We start from the raw sequence: 16969 nt of genomic DNA, 5'->3' as shown, positions 1-16969 counted from the left end.
AGGGGTAGTCAAACTGCGGCCCTCCAGATGTCCATGGACTACAATTCCCAGGAGCCCCCTGCCAGCATTCGCTGGCAGGGGGCTCCTGGGAATTGTAGTTCATGGACATCTGGAGGGCCACAGTTTGACTACCCTGGACCTAGCCCATGGAAGCCTGTTCCCCCGAGGAACCGCTCTAACTTTCAAGAACTTCTTCCGGGTGTTTAGCCGACAATTCTTTGGAATTCATCTCAAAAAAGCCACCGGGTTGCAAATCAATCTCAAAAAAGCCACTTTATTGCAAACCCCCCCCCAAGATATATCTATATATTAGAAGCTTACTAATTGACAGCGGGCCATATAGAAAGAGTTCAATACACCGAAATGCTTCCGCCTTCTTTAGCATACTGTTTTTGATACACAGGCCGCTCTTATTTCGTGGCTCACGGCCTCAACCGTGAGAGGAAAAAACATTCTAAAAGGTTGATACCAAATCAAAAGGCGTTAGAACGAGGTCTGGTCACTTTAGAGACGTTCGTCCATGCCTCTAGCGTCCAGCTGGGTCGGTGTACACCGGAGACAGTAAACCACACTTAAGGGGGGGAAAATCAGTGCATACAACGAGGCCGAGAAATCCACATTCGTTTGGCAGACAGAAAGCGACCCCCTTTTTAAAAGACCTTCTACAGAGGATTGTGCCAACCTGCTTTGGGTGAGCGAGGCTGGTAGCTAAGCTGCCGGCACAACCCAGCAGAACTTAAATCAGAGAGATGGATTTGGGACAAGGAAGATTTGGGGAAGCCGAAATGGAGGTTCGGGGACCAAAGTGCAAATTGCCGGGAGCTCTGCACACCAAGTGCTGCCAAAAAGCCGAGCGAGCTGCCGAAGAATCCCCAGGAAACCGGAAACCTGGCAAAACGCTTGGATGATTCTATCCCTATCGGAATACGGGGCAGTGTTTCCACTGGAATTTTGTAAGCCACAATGACTGGGGGCAGGATGTCCACAGATCCATTTTGCTACAAGCAGTGCTGTCTTCCGGGTAGGTCGTTTTTTCTCGCAGCATAAATCAGGAATTGTCAGATAAGGAGCCCGGCAACATAGCCCTGTCTCGTTTACAGGATTATTCTGCTTACGACCCGAAAGAGGAAGGCCCCGATTTTATAATACTGTTCAACATTCGATTTCTAAAGATAGACAGTCTTGCATCAAGCCATCCGCTGTGCACTCATTGTGGTTTACCAAGCGACAAGTAGCATTTGCGGACTTGCAGGGCCACGGCCAAAAATTGGGAGACGCTAAGTTGTTTTGGACTAAGGGTTCTTAAGGAAAAGTTACCCTTGGAAGATACTGATGGGTGCCCAATCATGGAGTTTCTCTGGTGGAACTGCAGGTCCATTTGAAGGAGGAGGGGTCATGATTTCTCCTGAACCCCACTTCCATACCAAGCACAACCCCCCCCCCTTTTCTCCTATATGGCTCCTGAGGATCTGCTGCCCTCCCTCCGTGGACAAAAATGCCAAAAAGCTGAGCAGGCGGAGGAAGAAGGACAAACCTGCCATGTAAAATCCGCAGACTTTTGTCGGTGTGTCACTAGGTACAAAGTAGGGTTGGGCACTTTGGTGTCCGAAGCGGCCGTTCGCACCCAAAGCAGACAGCTCCACGGTGTGGGTGGGGAGGGGCGGTGCGCTGGGACCTCCCCTGCCACCCTGCAACACGGTGCTAGCTGCTTCAGGCACGAACGGACGCTTTGGACACTGAAGCGCCCAACCCTAAACCTTCAGAATGTCTCCCACTCGACCATACAGTTAATACAGCTCTGCAGACAACAGTTACCTGCCCGTACTACTATTTCAATCATTTGCAGGGTAAGGCAAAAATCTATCGATTATCCCTGCCTGCACATGGAGAGGGGGCTCTAGACATCACAGATTATTAGGTAGAGCAGATTTTCTATACAAGCCCATGCGGAGCTCCTGGAACGAGACAACTAACAGGAAGTTCAATAACAGCAGCAACAATAACGGATATGAAAACTCGCCTTAGTAGACTTCAGGATCCATCCTCCTATGCTTCACCTGGGCCTCAGCACCACTTCCAAGCATTTCTTGATAGGGTCAGGCAGTTAAGGGTTTGGCCCCCCCGCTTGGGAAAACGGAATCTGTATGTTTTCAAGATTCCCGCACCAGGATTGCAGGAAGGAAGGTGGCGGCAGCGCGTTAATTTTGGCAGTGATATTCCCGTTTGGCATAGTTCAAAGGCTACTCACGTCTACGTGAAATTTTATCTTCCTTCCCTTTACGGGAGTTTTCTTCATCTGGCTAGAGTGTAGCTTTCCCACCTCCCCCTCGGAAGCAATAAACCAAGGGAGACACGTCCGGGTGGATGAGAAAGCAGCTACAGAAAATTTCCGGGCTATGCCGCTCCTAGGCACTACTCAAGCCTAAAAACTAACCCTCAAATGTACAACACGGAAATAGCATTTATGTTCGGAGGGGCTGGTTTCGCACAAGTGTGGGAGTTGGCACAAGCGTGCAGAAATCCAACTCTCTTTATATCTGAATACTGCATTAAAAGACAATATAAAATACAACAAGTTGCCAGTCCTTATGGGCTGTGTGATGATGGCAGGTTCAGAAGGGAATGCAGGTAGGGATCAGCCAAGGCAGGGTAGGAGTCATGTGAAAAGTCCAAAAGAAAGGGGAAAGCCTTCAGTGCTTCACAGAACTCTCTGTGCTTCTCCTCTTGACTAGAGGCGGGACAAGGTTTATAAAGAACACGTGAGCAGAATCGCAGAACATTGTTAACTGTATTCTTGTCACCGAGACGCCCGAAAATTTAACTGAGATCTTACTGCTTTACCTTTAGTTTTTTCCCTTCTTAACCATCCTCCCCCCCTGAACTTTTCTCTTACTGTTTAAACATTTTCAATAATTCTATATATTTTAAAGAGGCTCGCAGAACAAAAGAACAGGTCGCAGAATTTAGTTAGTCATGGGGGAGAACTGTAACGTACTGACATCTCTGCACGGACAAGACACATCCTTCTTTTATCCAGGAAAAAGCAAATTTCAACGAATGTCTCAGAAGAAAAGCCGCCTCTTAAGAGTCCCGTAACAGAGATAATCTCCAAGCAACCAGTTGATGGTGGTACTTCTAGATGTGGGGCTACGGATCCAAAGAATGAATGTCTCAAAAGAAGCATAGAACACCTTCCTTGTGGCCAAGAAAAAACAAATTTCGACGAATGCCGCAAAGGAAATTCTACCACTTAAGGGCCATGCGGCTCCAAGCAAACAATTGATGGACGTACCTCTTACATTTCTAGATCTGGGGCTATGGAGCCAAAGAAAAGGCAAGGAGAGGGGAAGTTGTAGGGGGAAATCATGTATCTACACCAGGTCCCCGGTTCAAAATCCTGGCATCTCTAACTCAAAGGACCTGAAACGGCTGGTGTTAGGAGAGACTTTTCCTGCTGCAAGCCAGAGTAAGACAATTGTGAGCTTACGGGCAGGCAGCTTTTGAGCTGTTTGCTGCCAAGAAGAGGCATGATGTGGGAGAAACCAGAAATCTTGAGGGCCATCACTCTGGCCGCTAAATTCTGAATGCACTTCTTGTTCTCTGACTTGTTTTTAAATGGAAATGAACATAAGAGCATGGTCCTAGGTTCTTAGTTCTCAGGAAAAGGGCTGCATGGTGTTTCTGAAGTACGAGGATCTCCCTGGTTGTGCAAAGAGAACATCGTGCTGATCAAAGAATCATAGAGCTAGATGGGTCCTCTGGGGTCATCTAGTCCAACCCCCCGCAGAACGCAGGAAATGGTTCAGAGAAAGACGACGGTTTCCACCAGGGTGTTCTTGATCTCTACGTTTTGAAGGCTCAAATGGTTAAGGTGGTTAAGGACCACCACATTCTGGGCAGGGTCAAAGAAAGTCAACCCAAGCTGAAATTCAGGGCAGCATTTACTGAAGGCAAAAAGCCGTCTTGCATCTAAACATGCATTCTGCAGCCCACAAAATCTTTTGTTACCATGAACTTTTCAAGGTGCAACACAACTGGTTTTTGCATATCAGACTGATTGGGCTTCTCTTCTGAATCTCAGCTGTTACAGATGCATGATTATGACCCAGAGAACTGGAAAACTATGGCTAATCAGGAATCTCAGAAAATGGGTAGCTTTTTTTTCAGAATCTACTTGTTTTCGACAAGTAGAAAATGCACTTTCAGCTACAGCTGAAGAAAACCTGGATTTCACCAAGAGCTTCAAAAGTGAGTGTCCCGTAATTTCGGACACAAAGCTATTCAGAATTTCTAAAAATGACAGCACAGGAAGAAAAGGAGGAAGGGGGGGGGGAAAGAACAACAACCTGAGAGGTAGATAGGGCTGAGAAAGCTCTAAGAGAACTGCTCTGTGAGAACAGCTCTAATAATAGTATTATAATACTAATAATTTTAATTTTTTTTAGTCCGCCCTTCCTGGGCTAAGAGAACTGTGACTAGCCCAAGGTCGCCCGGCTGCATGCGGAAGTGCATCCTTTTCCTGTCGTTATGGCAATTTTAGAAATAATGTGAAATGAAACAATCTGAATATGAAGAGCAAAGGGCATTGCTACGCGGCAACATATTTCAGAAGTCTTCTGGCAACAGAGTGACACCGCAGTGATCGTTTGCCGGGAATCCCAAGCTGAATCAATGATCTGTAGGAAACTGCATTCCTCTTGGCAAAAAATCCAGACTTTCCTGCACGATATTCCCAAACTAGGGACAAAGCCCGTTGCATTCAGGAATACAATGGGCTAGATTGGGGGGGGGATGCCAACGGCCTCTCCCCCCCCTCCCCGCCTGGACCTGGAAAGGCTACAGGCAGCTTTTAGAGAACTCACCGGCAGGGGCAGCTCTCACACAGCAGGGATCTGCAACCTCCAAGCCTCAGAGGGAAATGGAAAGAGGAGGGGGTGGTCAGGGTTGGGGGATGGAAGGCGATTGGCTGGCCGCTGGACAGACAGGCAAGCCGGTTGGAGGAAGAGACACGGAGGGGCGGGACAACCGCCCTGAGTGGGTATTAAGTGCTGAGTGGCACTTAAGCCATGAGACATGCTCCTCCTCCAAGGCCTTATAAAAAATATTAAGTGGAACAGATGACACCCGAACAGAGATTGCACTGGGTATTACATCTGGTGGGTATTACATCTGCTTAGAACTGAATCTTTCCTCAGCAGCCGAGTCTACAGCGGCCAAATATCGAGGTGAGGGGATCAGTTCCAAATGGAAGATTCTCCTTTAGATGTCCAATATTCCAATCCTGCAGCACCTCAGAGCAGGGGTAGTCAACCTGTGGTCCTCCAGATGTCCATGGACTACAATTCTGGCAGGGGCTGATGGGAATTGTAGTCCATGGACATCTGGAGGACCACAGGTTGACTACCCCTGCCTTAGAGGACTGCCACATTTTTGAGAGCACAACTTTTGACAAGACGCTCCAGAACTAGGGAAAATCCTGCTTCGTGTAAGCAGCTGGGAGCCTACTGACCCAAAGGACGCAAGCTTCCAAGCCAAATGACCAAGACTCTGGAAGCCCAAAGGTCGTACGGCACAAAGGATGCCAGAATATCCGGAGGATGGGGGGGTTGTCGGATTGCTCCCCACCTTTCTCCCTGTAAGGATCACTCTTCTGATGTTCAGAATATGTGGCAGTGGAGTCAACAACCTCTGAGTGAGCCAGTCCAGCGTGGAAGCGTTCTTCCTCTGCACAACCCGTTCTGAGGCCTTGGCAGCGTCTCAGCGACGGAAGTACGCACGGCGGAAGGCAGGTGTGACCGAGGAGTTTGACGGCAATTCACGGGAGGTTATGAGCTTGCAAGGTGCGCCTGACCTGGCTGGCCCAGGGAAAGAATGTGGCCGTGCTTCAGGACTGCAGACGGTTTCCCAAGCAGATGCCGACGCGTCTCCCCATGAAGGTATTCTAAGAAACCACGGACGGACACTGCTTGGACAAAGAATGCGAGTGGAAAATTCCGGACGTCTTGTTCAGAGTCACTATCAGGGTGGCCAAATCGATAAGACTGCAGAGACGCCGGGAGGAGACTGTCTCTATGAAGATGGGAAAAATAAAAAGCAAGACAAGAGAAATCGACTAAGGCCTGGCACATGAGCATTACAGACAGGGTGCATGCAAGGGTGCACGTCTCCGCCCTTCCAGCACCTCACGCTTTGAAGGCAGTGCAGGCCTTCCGGGCTCAAAGGCTGCCCAGGACGCAGGCCTTCCAAAGTGACGAGAGGTCTAAATATATGCAAATGAATCATTCTCCATGTTGCAAGAGGTCTCGAGGACACAAAAGGGTCTGGAGGAAAGTCATCCGTCTCGAGGAGAGCACGGGACTAAACCGAACTGCTTGACCCTTGCCTTGCTCAACGGCTGGCCCCTGCACTGAGGCCGCCTCTGCGAGCCGAATCACGGGATGCCCTCTGGCTAAGTCCATCCTGCGAAGTTCTGTGACCTTTTTCTTAAAATCCAATTTAAAACCCGAGAGCCAGATTGGTATAGTGTTTAAAAACGGGGGGAGAAACGGGTTTGATTCCCCATTCTGCCACATGCAATCAGCTGGGCGACCTCGGGCTAGTCACAGTTCTCCTGGAGTAGTTCTCACAGTTCTCTCAGAGCTCTCTCGACCCCACCAACCTCTGTCATGGGGAGAGTAAGGGGAAGAGGTTTGTAAGTGGCTTTGGGACCCCTTCGGGGTGCTGGAAAATGGGATAAAACAACAGCTCTTCTGCGATTGAGCTAACCTCGCCTCTGTATACCAAAGATTAGCCAGATTTCACACTGAGCGCAGGGTGAAAGAGACGCAAGAGCCCTTGACTTGGTGGGCAGGGACTGATGACTCACTCGTGCAACCTAAGTTAGAAAGTGAGATAAGAACATAAGAATCACAGAAGAGCCCTGCTGGGTCAATTAGGGCAGGGGTCATCAACCCCCGGTCCGCAGCCCGGTGGCGGGCCGCAAAGGCCACGGTACCGGGCCGCCGGCAGCCACGCCTGCCTTCCCCCGCCAGCAGCAAGAAGGAAGAGAAGAGGAAGGTGCAGCTGCCAGCATGGCGGTGACGCAAATGCCCATGCGTGTTAGAGCCCCCTAGCGGCGAAAACGCGTACACGCAGTTGCCGTGCATGCGCGTTAGCGCCACCTGGTGGCGAAAACACGCATGCGCGGCAATTGCGTGTGCGTGTTTTTGCAGCACCCGGGCCGTCGGCTCTTCCCTCACTCCGGAGGCGGTCCCTGACCTGAGAAAGGTCGGGGAAGCTAAATTAGGGAGGGTCCATCTGCCCAGGATCCTGTGTCACACAGGGCAAACCAGTTCCTCTGGAGGGTCAGCACCAGGGCGTAGAGGCCGAGGCCTTCCCCTGGTGTTGCCTCCCAGCCCTGGGATTCAGTCTCTGAACGTGGAGGTTCCCCTCAGTCCCTGACAGACCTCTTCTCCATGGATCTGCTCGATCCCCTTTTGACCCTGTTTATTGCTGTGGAAGCCAGAGAGGGCAAAGCGAGAGAGAATTTCGTCCTTTTCCGACTCGTACAAAAACACAAAACAGAGGGATGCGAATGATGACCTTAAAATCCATTACAGCTTGAAAAAATTAGGTCGGGTATCGAACCGGCGGTTGTGGGGGGCCAAATTCTCGATTCACATGGTTGCTTTTTAACTGGGGAAGCTTCCGGGGGGATTGGACAAATTCCACGGAGGGGAGATTTATCACCGGCTCTTAGCAGCAATGGCGAAGCAAAATTTCCACGCTTAGAGGTGCTGTAGATCTGATCATCAGTGACCTTTCTGATGCCACTGCTGGGGCACGCCGAATCGGTTCAGCCAGCTTGGGAATCGGAGTGCTGGACCAGATTAATTCCGACACGGCAGGGAAACCCTGTTCTTATGGAACAAGAAGCCCTTCAGTGCCTTGGGTTTCAAGATTCTCTTAGACCAGCTTTGACCCTGGTGGCAACAAGATTTTGGGCAACGAGTTTTCGAGAGTCAGCGTTCCCTCTGGCAGACGAGACTCGATCTGAGCGTTGACCCGAGAAAGCTCGAATTCCGAAAATCTTTTTGGGGTCTAAGCTGCCACCGGATTCAAATACAGTTCATCTAATGCAAGCCAACACAGCTACACTGTGAAACCAAAGACAGTCCAAATATGTTTTTAAGGGACATTACGAGGACCTGTTCTACTCAAGAGGAGTTCTGAGTGCCAGAGAATGTTCTGAATGGAAAACAAGACCCACGCTCTAGTTAGCTGACAAGCAAGTCTGCCCCTTAGATCCCTGGGCCATGTCACTGAAGAAATTGGTTTCAAGCGTCTAGATTTGGGTCCAGCAGTACTAGAGCTTTTGGGGGTTATGAGCTTTCAAAATTCAAAGCTCCCTTTGCTGGACATCAGCGTTTTTAATGCTCAGAAGCTGACACTCTGAAAATCCTGTCCGTCTCAACTGAAGAAATGCCAGCCCAAACCAACGGGCTCTTTTGTGCCCCTAGGAAAGCCAACCGGATCACCTTGAAAACCATCGAATTAGGAAATCCTAGGACAGGGCTGACCAAACGGTGACTCTCCAGATGTCCATGGACTCCAATTCCCATGAGCCCCAGGGGCTCATGGGAATTGAAGTCCATGGACATCTGGAGAGCCACCGTTTGGCCACTCCTGTCCTGGGCTATTTGAATGAGTTCCATATCGCAATGAAGGGGACCTGAGATCTGGTACGAACGCGATGATCATCTGCAGTCCCTAGAGAACTGGGAAATGCCAACTTCAGATCTATCTCAGCTGCTGCAGTCGTGGCCGCCCGGCAAGACGTCGCAAGCCGGGGAATCGCGGAGAAAGGGCCAAAAACTGAAGACGACGGCCAACGGCGGTCCAGACGGCTCAGCGGAAGACAAGTGCCCCCGCACGGAACGACGGAAGGACTGCGCGAACAATCTTTAACGGACCCTTGTCCCATCCAACGGCAGGCGGCTAATAAGCTGCTTCGTCACGTAAAAGATTTGAAAAAGAGAGAAAGCAAATTCTGTCGGCCTCTCGGGTTCTCCTGGACTCGGATCGAGCGGTTCTACTGCGGACCGACGCGGTGACCGCTGGACGCTGGCTTTGGGCACGTCGCAGAACAAAGGCCGACGCCACAAAGACCAGGGAGGTGGACTTAACAGACAGACGGAACGCCCCTTGGGAAACCCAAGTCCCTTTTAGAAACCAAGGATGGATGGCCGGCGCTGGCCGAACTCCATTGCCTTTCATGATTCGGTGACAAACGTTCGTTTCAAGCAGCCAGCCCTTGAGAATCTCAGCAACCCGCTTCCCGAAGCAAGGGGGTCCGATCGGCCGAGACCAGCGGGACGTACTAGCCCGGCTTCTCCAGCCGCAGAAAGACAATAAAGACGCTGCCCCCTGATTCTGTTTATCCGTGCCTTGCGGAAAGACCCTCAACCCGTCGTGGCTTCTTTGACTTTTGGGCTCTTGGCTCTGCGGAATTCTCTGTTGTTCCCGGAACAGAGAGGGGTAGGGGGAGGAGAAAGGTTTCCCGGCAGCGCCAAGAGGACGTGTCTGTCGAACACGGTGCGCGGCTTCCCGGTTCGTCTGAGGCCGAGCGTCTCCGGGCCGAAATGGAGAGGTCTAGGTCACTGCTTCTTGGGTGACTCCACTAAAAGAACGGGCCAGATCCCAAAGAGAAACTGCAGATACGGAGAAGGGGGAAGGGGGGGAGGAGAGAGAGAGAAGGGGAGGAAATATTAATTGGATTTCTGGAACAGACCACAAATTACATTCCCCGATCCTCCCCTACTGATCTGATCCTGATTTTAGTTTTATATAGCTCTCTGCCATTACGGGGTTACTAGAGTGGGATGGGGGGATTGGGGGGGTTCCCTGACCTTTTAGGATTAGCCCAGGTGGGTAGGCAGCACCACAAAATGGTTGCCACACGAGGAGGAAGCTCAAGTGCAGGAAAGAATAGGGATCGTTTTTTAAAAATACACCAGGACAGAAGAGCAGGAGATAATAAAAACTGAAATCTGTTCCACATAATATATTTCTGGTAAGGCCTTGGAGGAGGAGCTGGTCTCATTGCTTAAGTGCCACTCAGCGCTTAACACCCACTCAGGGCGGCTGTCCCGCCCCTGAGTGCCTCCTCCTCCAACCGGCTTGCCTGTCTGTCCAGCAGCCAGCCAATCGCCTTCCGTCTGATCACCCCTGGCCACTCCTTCCTCCTTCCACTTCCCTTTGAGGCTCGGAGGCTGCAGATCCCCACCACATGGGAGCTCCTCCTGCTGGTGAGTTCCCTAACAGCTGCCTGCAGCCTTTCGAAGCCCTGGGCAGAGAGAGAGGCCGTCTGCAGAGTTCTTCCACCCCGCCCCGCCTCAATCTTGTGCCCACTGTATTCCTGAATGCAACAGACTTGGCCCCTAGTGCTAAAATAATCTCCTCAACCAACTGGTTATCCAGTGGGCACTCATAACGGCCTGCTGGGCCACTGCCACACCTGGAACTCTTATTTAAAAAAACCCAATTTATGAGCCCTAGGAAAGATGGCGGCAGCCACAGGCATCATGTTCTAAAAGCATTTTAGATAGCTTACCTTCACCTTTGGCCGGTACTTCAGGTAAAGCGTCCTTGAGTACAAGCTAGAATGGAAGGGGAGGGAGGAAAAGTTTCATCACTTGGGTAGAATTGCTTAGGTCAAAATCCACTGAGACTAGACAAGGGGCTCAAACTCGTGGCTGCTCTCTGGAAGTAATTTTTCAGGCTTCGGGGAGCCCCGGAAGTGATGTCAGCCCCCTTCTTGGCTGGACATTTGTCCTTATCTGTAGGCCCGATGGAACATGGTTGGGGTGGGTAGGGTGGGGTTTACGATGGGAGTTTTATTTGTAGGATCCTTAAATCTTGATTGTGAATGTTTTAATGAGCCCAGGGCCAGCAGCAGTAGTAGAAGGAGGAGGGGGAGGAAGAGAAAGAAAGAGGAAGAGGAGGAGGAGGAGGAGAAGGAGAAAGAGTAGAAGAAGGAGAAGGAGAAGGAAAAGGAGAAGGAGGAGGAGGAGGAGGAGGAGGAGGAGGAGGAGGAGGAGGAGGAGGAGGAGAAGGAGGAGAAGGAGAAAGCTGATTCCTTTTGGAATGTAGTGTTGGGAGAAGTGTTGGGAGAAGAGTATTATGGACAACTATGGACCGCCAAAAAGACAAAGTGAGTTCTAGATCAGGTTTTCCCAACACAGGTTTCTCAACAGCCCCAGAAAGGTTCCTCCAATTGGGTGGGAGTAAATTAATTTTCAAAAATGTATTGGGTGATATGACCATGTATAGTCATGTCAACCTACCTCCCCTCCCCTCCCCCCAAAATGGCCAATGATGGGCCTAGACAAAAGGGGGAAAGGTTTGGTCATAAAAATCCTTGCTGGCTGAGGCTTGCCATACATGGGAGCGACTGGAATCCAGAGAGGTAAGTACTTTCATTTAAACTTTACTACTTTGGGAAGTGGCTGGGGGCAACGAAACGAAAGATGCCAGCCCTGGACCTGTTCCCGGCCGAGCAGTGTAGACCAGTGGTCCCCAACCTTTTTCAGCCTGGGGACCGGGGGCAGCAGGGAGGGCGATTGCCCGGCCGCGCGTGCACCATGTGCGGCCAAAAATGAGCATGCGCGGCACATTCACGCATGCGCGGAAGTGCCACGCATATGCGTTTTTGGGCACGCATGCACATTGCGCTGGCGCGGCCCTGCTTCCCTCTCCCCCCCACAATAAGAAGCTTGGTGGGCTGCAAGCTTGCGGCCTGGGAAGTTTCTTACTGCGGGGGGGGGGGGGGGGGAGGGAGCCGCGGCCCGGTGCCAGGGCACCCGGCCGCAGCCTGGTGGTTGGGGACCACCGGTGTAGACCACTGGCCTGTTTTGCTGTTGGGGGACAATGGAGCATGATGTCACATCTGTCGGGAATGTCTGGGAAATGTCAATCAATCAATCTTTATTTTACGGTCATTTAGACCAGGGCTAATCAACCTGTGGTCCTCCAGATGTTTGCTGGCAGGGGTTCATGGGAATTGTAGTCCATGGACATCTGGAGGACCACAGGTTGACTACCCCAGATTTAGACCAAAATTTCAGATGCAGTTTATAAAAAGGGAAGGTAATACATGAAAAGCTTAAAAATGCATCAGCAGTAAAACTTAAAAACTTCTCAACCATTTAAAAAGCATTACATACCACTGACTATTTTACAAAAACAAAATGCAGACATGAAAGCAACAAAACTATTAAAACTGTTAACATGCAAAACAAAAAAACAAGATTAAGAGACGTGCCATAAAAGCTACTAACCAAAAAACATAAGAAATTCTGTAGACCTATCAGCAGAGTTATAATGGCTATACATTCCTAGCTCTTAAAGCTAGGCCCGCCAATTTTGCTGTTTTGCTAGTTAAAAAATTATTTGAATCTGATAGCAAGAGTTGCAGGCGATGCTTTCTCAGGCTGGGAGGGCATTCTATAAGCATTGGTACTAATGCTCTGGGAAATGTCGCTTCTGGTAACATGTCACTTCCTGGGGCGTGGCAGGGAGGTGTGGCCTGCCGGCATCACTTCCGGGGCTTCTCGACGCCTGAAGAATGTTTCACGGGTTTCTCGACAGTCTAAACCAGGAGTAGTCAAATGGTGGCCCTCCAGATGTCCATGGATTACAATTCCCATGAGCCCCTGCCAGCATTTGCTGGCAGGGGCTCATGGGAATTGTAGTCCATGGACGTCTGGAGGGCCACAGTTTGACTACCCCTGGTCTAAAGGTTAAGGAAGGCCAATCAAGCCTTCCTGGAGGCTGAAGTGCCTAAACTGAGGCTCTTGTATTTTAGTGACAATATATGAGGAAAGGACAATCATGCGAGGAACACGGGGAGGCTAGAAGAAAAGAGGGAGAGCCAACCTGCGGTGGATCGACTCAGTCAAGGGACCACGGCCTGTGGTTTGCCAGGCCTCAAGGCTCCTTAAGGTAAGGAGGTCTTGCATTGCACAGATTCGTCTGGTCGCCGTTAAGCAGGAAGCAACCTGACCGCGCATAACACACCCAATCGTGTTCCTCGGGTAGGGAACGCCTCGACAGTCAGGTTGCTGGCCCGGCACGAGGCAGAGAACGAAGGAGAAGATGTCCCACCTGAACAGGATGTGAAGATAGGAGCCGAGGCCCGTTAAAATGTGCCACCACGCGTGGAACTGGGTCACGACGCCCACCAACGGAGGCAGATGGCTGCGCAGGTCTCTGCGGAAACAAAGGAGACCAACTTCTCACTCCTTTCCCCCTCCTAAGCGCTCCATTTACAGGGCTGTCAGAGCAGAAATCACTCTTGCCGGGGGACCTGCTGGTGCTGAGGTTTGCTCGCCTTGCAAAGACACTGTTTCCAAATCTTGCCTGCACACCAAAGGCCAAGCTATGGGACTGTAAAGGACCTTCCGACGAGCTGTAATCCCATGGTTCAAAGAGAGTGTGTGTGTGTGAGACAGAGAGAGATGCAGGGCAAAGTTGTGGTTTGATTGCTCTAGAAAAGGGGTAGTCAACCTGTGGTCCTTCAGAGGTCTATGGACTACAATTCCAATGAGCCCCTGCCAGTATTTGCTGGCAGGGGCTCATGGGAATTGTAGTCCATGGACTTCTGGAAGACCACAGGTTGACTGCCCCTGCTCTAGGGTTCCCCCAGTTTGCCACTCAGCATCTAACGGGGCTTCCCTGGAACCTCTGCATTTATTCTTCAAGGCAAACATGGTGAGCACTGAAGCTGAAACTGAATTCTGTACGGATCCTCCTGTTCAACGCTGACAGGTATTTAAAAGGCTGCCATGTAGAGGATGGGGCAGAGTTGTTCTCTCTTGCCCCAGAGGGACGGACCAGAACCAATGCGATGAAATTAATGCACAAGAAACATCCGGAAAAAGTTCCTGACAGTCAGAGTGGTTCCTCAGTGGAACAGGCTTCCTTGGGAGGTGGTGAGTTCTCCATCTTTGGGGATTTTTAAACAGAGGCTGGAGAGCCATCTGACGGAGAGGCTGATTCTGAGAAGGGGGTGGCAGGTGAACAGTGGATGAGCGAGAGGGTTGTGAGTGTCCTGCCTAGTGCAGGGGGTTGGACTAGATGACCCAGGAGGCCCCATCCAACTCTATGATTCTATGGTTCTAAATTTCGTCTCAACCTCCGGAAAAAGTTCCTGATAGTGAGAGCAGTTTCATAGTGGAGCAGGCTTCCTCGGGAGGTGGTGGGTTCTCCATTTTTGCAGATTTTTACACAGAGGCTGGAGAGCCATCTGACGGAGAGGCTGATTCTGGGAAGGCTCAAGGGGGTGGCAGGTGACAGTGGATGAGCAAGAGGGTTGTGAGTGTCCTGCATAGTGCAGGGGGTTGGACTAAATGACCCAGAAGGCACCTTCCAACTCTGAGTCTATGATTCTAGGACTTGCTGGCCAAAAGCCCCACCTACTTTCCAAAAACACCTGGGGGGTGCCCAGAAAACTGTTGCCGGGTGCCACAGCACCCACGGGCCCCAAGCTGGGGACCCAGATCTAAGACCCCCCTTTGTTCTCATGGAACTGGGCTTGCTAGAAAGGGGACTCTAGCACTCGCTGTAGGAGCAGGGGCCAAGGGCCAGAAGGAAACAGGCCGGGGAACCGGAGGCCTTCTTGAGGCCCCGTCTGACCGAAGGGTGCTCGAGTCAAACCGTCCCCTGGACGCGGGACAACAAGCCAGTGGCTGATGCTCCCGGCAACGGATTCAACTCACCTCAGTCTGTCGCAGAATATGTTGTCGATGTTCCAAAGGAGAAATCCCGTTAAAAATACCACGAGGGAGGTGTACGCCAAACCCCTGAGCCAGGGATATACCCTAGGGAGAGAAGCAAATGGAAGCTCGTGGGTACACAAAAGTCGGTTGCGCCACTGATATATTACAATGCGCGTGATCTCAATTTGTCGCCACGCTGCACTCGTCCATGGACTGTACCCTGCCCTCATTCCTCCATTCCCCCTCGAGGGATCCTGGTTAGAAACCACTTATTTATTTTATTTTTATCATTTTATTTATATCTCGCCACTGCCATATCATGGCTCGGGGCAGGTGACAATCCTAAATATACCTTAAAATCCCCCTAAAACAATAATAAAATCCCCCCCCCAAAAAAAATCCACCCCCAGGCAGCAAAAGTCCCTCCTCTGAAATAACAGACTCTATGATGGCACAGTGCCTTGGGGGCAATTCCAGGCATGTCTGATGACCTGGCTAGCCAGCGAGGGGCCCAGATCTAACCTGTCCTGGCCTCAACCAAAGACCTGGTGGAAGAGCTCCATTGTTCGGGCCTTGCGGAACTGAGAAAGCTCCGTCAAGACCCTCAGCTCTCCTGGTACCTCATTCTACCAGAGAGCCAGTTTGGTGTAGTGGTTAGGAGTGTGGACTTCTAATCTGGCATGCCAGGTTCGATTCTGCGCTCCCCCACATGCAGCCAGCTGGGTGACCTTGGGCTCGCCACGGCACTGATAAAACTGTTCTGACTGGGCAGTGATATCAGGGCTCTCTCAGCCTCACCCACCCCACAGGGTGTCTGTTGTGGGGAGAGGAATGGGAAGGCGACTGTAAGCCGCTTTGAGCCTCCTTCAGGTAGGGAAAAGCGGCATATAAGAACCAACTCTTCTTCTTCTTCTTCTACCAGGTCGGGGCCAGGCCTCAAAAGGCCCTGGTCGAGACCAGGTGACCCTCCTTTGGGCCGGGGACCTCCAACAAGTTAATATTTGCAGAGTGAAGAGCCCTGCAGGGGGCATCAGGAGACAGGCAATCCCAGGGATATGAGGAGCCCATTCCGCGGGTGGCCTTAAAGGTTAACACGAAAACACTGAACTTGATCCGGGCTGCAATCAGTAACCATTGTAACTGCCTCAGCACCGGCTGGATGTGGGCCCCCCAAGATGTTCCTTTAAGGACCCTAGCAGCTTTATTTTGCACCAGTTGCAAAATTGATTTCCGGATCAGAGAGAAGGGCAGCCCAGCGTAGAGTGAGTTACAGAAGTCCGGTCTGGAGGTGACTGTTCCATAGATCACTTTGGCCAAGCAATTTGACGACAGGTAGGGCGCTAGTAGCTTTCCCACTAGTAGTGGGAAAACACTGTATGTGCTATTCCGGTCACCTGGGCCTCCACAGAAAGAGAAGCATCCAGGATCACCCCCAAATTCCTGGCCGAGGGTGATATGTTGAGTTGAACGCCAGCCAAGGTGGGGAGGTGCCCTTCCTGATCTATCGCCTACCTGCCCAGCCACAGGACCTCCGTCTTGGAGGGGCTGAGTTTCAGGCACCTCTGCTCCAAACAACCAGCTCTAAGCACCATTTCCGACTTGTGAAGTGCAGAAATGCAGTCCCTCAGCAGAAACGGGTTACTTCCTCCCTTCCCAGTTTGGTGTGCTGCTTAAGAAGGGCGGCCTCTAATCTCAAGGACCAGGTTTGATTCCTGACTCCTCCGCAGGCAGCCAGCTGGATGGCTTTGGTGACCCTGGGACAGTCACGGCTCTGTTAGCGCTGTTCTCAAGTAGCAGCTGTCAAAGAACTAGTCACAGTCCTTTTGGAGCTGACCGTGCAGAGTGGTTGTCGGAAGATGAGGGGCCCGACACAGCTGGACAATTATTATTGAGCCAGCTTGGTTGTAGTGGTTAGGAGTGCGGACTTCTAATCTGGCATGCTGGGTTTGATTCTGCGCCCCCCCCCCCACATGCAGCCAGCTGGGTGACCTTGGGCTAGTCACAGCACTGATAAAACTGTTCTGACCGGGCAGGGATATCAGGGCTCTCTCAGCCTCACCCACCCCACAGGGTGTCTGTTGTGGGGAGAGGAAAGGGAAGGCGACTGGAAGCCCCTTTGAGACTCCTTCGGGTAGAGAAAAGCGGCATCTAAGAACCAACTCTTCTTCTTCTTCAGTAATCTCAGGGCTCTCTCAGCCTCCCCTCCCTCACAG

At 51.2% G+C, this 16969-nt stretch overlaps 1 protein-coding gene across 2 annotated transcripts in view; it reads right to left on the bottom strand.

Annotated features, from left to right (window-relative positions):
* Positions 1–254: 254 nt before the first annotated feature.
* The window catches only part of ACER3 (alkaline ceramidase 3), a 57731-nt gene continuing 41016 nt past the window's right edge, over positions 255–16969 (bottom strand). The window contains exons 8-12 of one of the 2 annotated variants that reach the window (XM_077341251.1): positions 14757–14858; positions 13144–13248; positions 10592–10637; positions 5405–9689; positions 255–5311 (exon numbers count right to left, since the gene is read on the bottom strand). In XM_077341251.1, the coding sequence (XP_077197366.1) occupies positions 9636–9689; positions 10592–10637; positions 13144–13248; positions 14757–14858 (307 nt within the window). In that variant the 3' untranslated portion in view covers positions 255–5311; positions 5405–9635. The remainder of the gene's footprint in view (positions 5312–5404; positions 9690–10591; positions 10638–13143; positions 13249–14756; positions 14859–16969) is intronic. The other variant, XM_077341252.1, reaches the window with a different exon arrangement.

Source organism: Paroedura picta, chromosome 6 (assembly GCF_049243985.1).
Source record: "Paroedura picta isolate Pp20150507F chromosome 6, Ppicta_v3.0, whole genome shotgun sequence".
NCBI lineage: Eukaryota > Metazoa > Chordata > Lepidosauria > Squamata > Gekkonidae > Paroedura > Paroedura picta.
Note: the sequence above shows the minus strand (reverse complement) of the source record. Positions and strands in the feature narration are given on the sequence as shown.